At 48.4% G+C, this 6,570-nt stretch overlaps 1 protein-coding gene across 1 annotated transcript; it reads left to right on the forward strand.

Annotated features, from left to right (window-relative positions):
* The first annotated feature begins 22 nt into the window (after positions 1-22).
* LOC107099045 (E3 ubiquitin-protein ligase TRIM63-like) lies at positions 23-3,014 on the forward strand. The gene has a single exon (XM_015396980.1). The coding sequence runs from the start codon at positions 860-862 to the stop codon at positions 1,883-1,885; it is 1,026 nt and encodes a 341-aa protein (XP_015252466.1). The 5' UTR covers positions 23-859; the 3' UTR covers positions 1,886-3,014.
* The last annotated feature ends 3,556 nt before the right edge of the window (positions 3,015-6,570 follow it).

The following is a 6,570-nucleotide window of genomic DNA, read 5'->3' on the forward strand; positions in this document are numbered from 1 at the left end:
TGTTGATCAGCCTCCATGTTTCGTAACTGGATCCAGTAACTGCTGACGGTTCTGGATGAGCTCATCCTGGCAGACGGTGCTGCTGGACCCAAAGGCCTGAAGGTTCACTGGTTATTAACAGAACCGGTGGAACCAGATGGGTTCAGCCCGGTTCCTCATGGCGGGCTGGACTGGGCCACCATAACAGAACTGATTTGGTTCTGTTGCAGATCTGCTGCTCTGTTCGGGTTCTCGGTTCTGTTGTGACCCTGGACCAGATGGATCCCTCAGCCTGACCCATCCTCCGCCCTGCCTGGCAGCTGGTTCAGGTTCTGATGGTGTTGGGTTCATTTTGAGTTGATTAAAAATGAGACGGAACCAGAACCAGAGGAGTTCTGCTGGGGCTTAGGTCCAGTCAGAGTTCAGAGCGTGTTCCTCTGACCCCGACCAGCCGGTTCTGCTGGTACCGAGGTTCGGACCTCCTGGTGGTTCCCTCAGCAGTGTGTCTGGGTTTGATGATGCTGCCGATTCTGGACGGTTAGAACTGGGTCCAAACTCCTGGGTTTGTGTTTTAGAAAAGGTTCTGGAGGTCGACCCGTCTTGCGTAAAGCAGAGAACAGAACCTGCTGGAACAGACGTCTGGGACAAACATCCTGTTGACCGGAGCGTGTTTACAGGTCGGTCACATGCGGCCTGTTTGTCCCGGCCCACGGGGACATGTGACGCGGTGGGAGGGGGGGCTTTCTGTGGAAAGGTCCTGCAGGCGGATCGGGTGTCACCAGCTGAGAGGCTCCTATAAAGGAGCGGGCGGGCCGGGCCGGGCCCAGAATAGAACGCAGAGGACTTCCAGAGGACGGCTCTCATCACAGCCACAGACATCATGGACCTACAGCGGACGGGCTCGGTGCTGCGGCCCCCCAGCCCCATGGACAGCCTGGAGAAGCAGCTCAGCTGCCCCATCTGCCTGGACATGTTCACCAAGCCTGTGGTCATCCTGCCCTGCCAGCACAACCTGTGCCGCAGCTGCGCCAGCGACCTCTACGACTCCCGCAACCCCTACCGCTTCTCCGGCGGCGTCTTCCGCTGCCCCACCTGCCGCTTCGAGGTGGTGCTGGACCGGCACGGCGTGCACGGCCTGCAGCGCAACCTGCTGGTGGAGAACATCATCGACATCTACAAGCAGCAGCAGGAGGGGAAGGGCGAGAGCACGGACGGCCTGAAGCCCAAGGAGTCCAAGGAGCCCATGTGCCAGGAGCACGAAGACGAGCGCATCAACATCTACTGCCTGAGCTGCCAGCTGCCCACCTGCTCCATGTGCAAGGTGTTCGGCCAGCACAAGGACTGCGACGTGGCGCCGCTCGCCGCCATCTACGACGCCCAGAAGGGCGAGCTGAGCAACGCCATCGACGCGCTGGTGTCCAGCAACGGGCGGCTGCAGGCGCTGCTGCACCAGATGGAGGACGCCTGCCGCGCCGTGCAGGAGAACGCCCAGCGGGCCAAGCAGGGCCTGGCCGAGCGCTTCGACCTGCTCTACGCCGTCCTGGAGGAGCGCAAGGCCGTTCTGCTGGAGCAGGTCGGGAAGGAGCAGGACGAGAAGGTGGCGGCGCTGCGGGCGCTGGCCCAGCGCTACGGCGAGCGGCTGCAGTCCAGCTCCGAGCTGACGGACACGGCCGTGAGGGCGCTGGAGCAGAGCGGCGCCGCAGAGTTCCTGCTGGCCTCCAAGGGCCTCATCACCCAGACGAAGGACGCCGCCAAGGCCTCGCTGGGCGAAGAGCGGCCCGAGCCGGGCTTCGAGAAGATGGACCACTTCGCTCTGTCCACGGAACACGTGGAGGCGGTGCTGTCTAAGATGGACTTTGGAGCGGCGGATGACGAGGAGTTTGAAGACGCGGAGGAGGAGGAATGAGGGGTCAGGGGTGAAAGGTCGCGCTGACGTCAGCAGAACTTTTTTATACTTTTCTATTCTGGTTTAGATCAGATGTTTGTTCGTTTGCTTCTGTCTTTGCTCTAATAAAGATGTGTCTCTGTCTCTGGGTTCGCTGCCTCTTCTGTCTCCCGCCCGCCGCGTTTCAGCGCCGGGTTCACCGGGTCGGCCGCTATTTTAGGGGGTGAGATGATGGCGTCCAGGAATAGGCTCCCTGAAACCCCCCACTCATGGAAATCTTGCTCAGCACCTCCGACCTGAATGTGAAGTGTCAGAGAGGCGAGCTAAGAAAAGCCCGGTTCTAAATAGGGCTGGTACCGCCAGAACCAGCTGCCTCCCCTCCTCCAAATGTTTCTGTTGCCCCGCGGCGCCGGCCGTTGCTAGGAGACCGACCCCAGCAAGCGCTGATAAACGCAGCAGCTGCGACCTGAAGCTGTCAGCTTATCTGGAGGAATGCAGCGGCACCGACCCGACCCGCTTTCCCGACCCGCCGCTGAAAGGATGAAGGCTGAGTGATAAACACCGTCCTAAAATAGAACCAGAACCAGAACCCGGCTGTAATCTGAGCCGCTCGGCTCCACAGATGGAACCGGGAGGTTCAGGGGCCACATCATCATCATCATCGTCATCATCATCATCATCATTTAGTTTAATCCTTTTATTCGTCTCTTAAAAACTGATTGTAGTTTTCTAGTGTTAAACCCACAGAGTCCAGACGGTTCTGACGGGTCGGTCCGTTCAGGACCTGCTAGAGAAATCTGGACCGGTTCTGTTCAGAACTTCAGGACCTCAAAGAAACTTTTCAAACTAATTTTAGATTGAAGTTTGTTTTTCAGTTTCCAGCCGCTGCTGGCTGGGTTAGGGGGCGGGGCTTAGATGACTGAGCTAAATATTCCCAGCTGGTGCGTTCAGGAACAGTGGGAAACAGAAATGTCTCTCATTTCATTTTAAAACCTAAACTGCTTCTCTAATCTAAGCTTAGACCCGTCCGGTTCTGTTGCTTTGCTGAGCAGGTCAAAGGTCACATCCCTGATTTATTCACTGGGTTCCTATGATGCTAACAAACAGCCAGTCTGTGGCAAAGTGATGAATTTATCTTTATTTTAAGTCTTCAGTCCCTGAAAATGAGATCACCATCGGTGTTTGATGCTGTAGCGCACAGATTGATCACATTGAGACCGGCCTGACTAGGGAGTACCAATATGGTGGCCGGTAGCTTCACTTCAACGCCTGCTACCAACAGACAATCAGCAATCAGTGATCAGCAATCAGTGGATCAGAGCTGCAATAATATCATCATTCCTCCAACAGGCTGATTGTCCTGAGCTGAAGCTGAAACATTCCCACGGTCCCTGAATGCAGCAGCACAGTATCATGTGTCCAATCAGCCCCCCCACCCCAAACACACACACATCTAAGCTCCGCCCACTTCATTTCCCTCTCTTAGTTTTTATGGCTCCATTGCAGCTCCATGTTTCCTCGATGGGGCAGTTTGATCAGTTCAGGAATGAAACTTTGTAACACGTCTTTATCCAAGAAGTTATTTTTCTTGTTTTTTACATTTTTTAACCGATAAAATCCTTTTATTTTGTTGTATTTTTAGTTTGAGTTCCTTTTAGGTTTAAAAAAATACAATCGAAGGAAATCTATTATCTTAAATATTTTCTTTAAGAAGTTTTTCAAAATTTCATGACTTATTTTTTCTAATCTGTGTTCAAGCTCTAATCACGGCGTGACGCTTTAGACCGGCGTTAGCCTGACGTACGGAAAATCTGGCTAAAACGAATCTGGAGCAATGCGCCTGAAGGGAGCAGCTTTAATGCTGCGTCATCTCCATGAAACGATGCGTTTGGACAGACGTTCTGGAATGAATTCTCTCCGTATAGTAAAAGTCTATAGAAAGTGCAGGTGTGACAGGGGCCCTCACAGGGGCCCCTACCCTGCGTGCTGTTGAGGCAAAGCGTCCCCTTCCTGTATTAATGTGCCTCCAGGGGCTCGCTTCTGATTGAGCGCCTGCAGAAGACATTTGGACCTCAGATAACTAAGCCCCGCCCACTTCCTGTTTGCGTGTCATCCTGACGTGTGTCCTCCATGTGAACCTTTCCCTCAGACGGCACCAGACAGAGGGCCTACAGCCTGGTGGCGCAGGCCTACACCTCCATCACAGCGGAAGACTTCGCCGCCTTCGTGGGCTACTCCGTGGAGGAGGCGGTGAAAGGTGAGGCCGCCGCCGACCGCCGCCGCTCCACCCACCTGCTGCTGGTGGCTGATGATGCTTCTCCTTGTTTCCCAGGTGTGGTGAGTCAAGGCTGGCAGGCTGACCCAGCGACCAGGATGGTAATGCCCAAAAAGCCCGGTAGGTGGCAGCATCGCGCTGAAATCCCTCCAGCTCCTAAACATGGAGTCACAAAGGCCCAAATTATTTATAGACACATAAAGCTTAGTTGAAACTGAAAAAATAAAAGTTAGAAAAGGAAAAAAATAGAAGTTGATATTGAAAGTCATTTTTTTACGTTATTATCTGAGAAACAAAAAAGCAAATGTAAAATAATAAGAATTGAACCTAAATTCTTCCCCTCAGTTTGAAAAAAATCATAATTCAGTTTAATATTTTAATTACAGTTTTTCCTCTTTTTATTTCTTTTCTTTATTCTAGTTTTAGATTTTTAGATTCAAACTTTTTCAGTTTTTTTTCCCTCCTTTTTTTTTTGTTTCAAATTCCTTTTTCAGTTTCAGGATATTTTTTAAACTTTCCGAACAAAGTTTTTCACGTTAAAATCCCCGACGCTTTATTAAATTCTACCTGGGTTGATGGAAAGATGGCGTCCTGCTAACCACACCAGTTTCATCTTTTTAACTACATTATCACCGTCATTAATAATACAATGAAGATTTAAACTTTTTAAAGATGTTAAAACAAGAATTACTCTTCATTCGACGTATTATTCAGTTCTATTCAGTTTATTTCTATAGCGCCATTTCACATCACAGTTCACCAGATCTTTTAAAAGTTTTAATTTTAATTGCACTATTTAGGACTGTGATAATGTAGTTTGTAAAAAAGATAAACGTACCTGATTAGCGGTGCCGCTGGAACCCATCAGTCCAGACGCCATCTTTCCATGAATGGATGTAGAATTTATTTCAGATTGTTGGAAAGTTTTGTGGTTTATAGAATGGCTGTTTATTTTTCTATATATATATTAACGCATTCTGGAATGATGATAAGTGACAGTTCCAGTGGAAATGTCTTTAATTAAATATTTTTCTCAGGATTTTGCCAAAAAGGCAAATAAATGCTGCAAAATGTTTTGTTGGAATTCCCACAGTCCTTGAACGCTTCATGGAACGGGACATCCCTCCCTCTGCTAGCTGTCAATCACGTTTCCCCGCCCACTCCCGTCAGATTGGCGTCAAAATCTGAAGGTGAAAAAAAACTGATCTGAAACTAAAAAAGAAAAAAGATTTGATTTGAATCTAAAAGTATAAAATCTGAAACTGCAATAAAGAAAAGAAAAAAAAAAGTGTAATTAAAATACTAAACTGAATTTAGATTAAATTCTTATTATTTTATTTATGTTTGCTCTTTTTTAGTTTCTCGCATTATAAGGTAAAAATTTGACAATAAATGTCGACTTTGATTTTTTTCAGTTTCAACTAAGATTTTTAAGTTTGCAAACATTTTGACCCTTTCCTGACTCCGTAGTTAAACTCCATCAGTTATTTAGAAAATGGTGAAAACTTTCTTCCTTCAGCTGAAATTAAACAATATTTCATTAAAGGTCAAATAGAAAACAAACTTAGATTTTCTCATTTGATAGTTTATGAAAAACTAAACACATCGTAGATGAAAAACTTTCCAGCATTTAGTTTTTATTGCATAAAATAATTCTCTAAGATAAATTCCTCATTTGGTCATGTGACCCACTGAGGAGCCGTGACGTCAGTTTAGTCAGGAAGGAGTCATTTTACATAGCGAGTTAATATTTATTCACCTTCATGATGTTTTTATCCTTTAATGAGGACGAATACGAAGCAATCAGAGTTTTTTAGGTTTTATTAAAGCTAAATGTTCTTTGATCTCATGCAGAGCCATTTTCCAGATGCTGCTGAGTTTTAATGACCTTAAACCAGAGTCTAACCCTTAGTTTAAAGAGGGGGTGACAGGTTGGTACGTGGTGGCTGGGTGAAGGCTGCGTGCTGCCGGGCGTGAGGCTGGCGGTCTGCGATGCGGAGCTGGCGGTTCAGGACAGCAGGCTGTGCGGCGCTGCTGAGCCTGGATGGGGAAGGCGGTCCCCTCGTAATCTGATCGCAGCGACAGGTCCGGGGACCAGGTGGGAACCATTGCCCTTCAGATGTGGTTTTTATGGGTCCGGCTCCGGGGCCGGTGGGGTTCCAGCTGTGGGTCCCCGCCTGCGCTAACTGACTGTTATCCATGGCGGTTCTTGTTGTTCTGGAGCCCAGACCATAATGATATGGAAATCTGTCTGCAGCTGCGGCTATGCTAAACTGTGCAGCTAGCTAGCATTCGCAGTTTTATCTAATAAAATATTTAATAAAAAATTAACCGATGCTTTAAATCAGCTTTATGGCCATCAGGCACTTTATTAAAGTCGCATTAAAGCGGCCGTTCCAAACGTCGCATTTCTGAATTCTCCCGAGTGAAT

This window comes from Cyprinodon variegatus, unplaced genomic scaffold (assembly GCF_000732505.1).
Source record: "Cyprinodon variegatus isolate N-32 unplaced genomic scaffold, C_variegatus-1.0 Scaffold834, whole genome shotgun sequence".
In the NCBI taxonomy this organism is placed as follows: domain Eukaryota; kingdom Metazoa; phylum Chordata; class Actinopteri; order Cyprinodontiformes; family Cyprinodontidae; genus Cyprinodon; species Cyprinodon variegatus.

Coding starts and splice junctions, on each gene's coding strand:
- LOC107099045 (XM_015396980.1), top strand. CDS start 860: ATGGACCTACAGCGGACGGGCTCGGTGCTGCGGCCCCCCAGCCCCATG.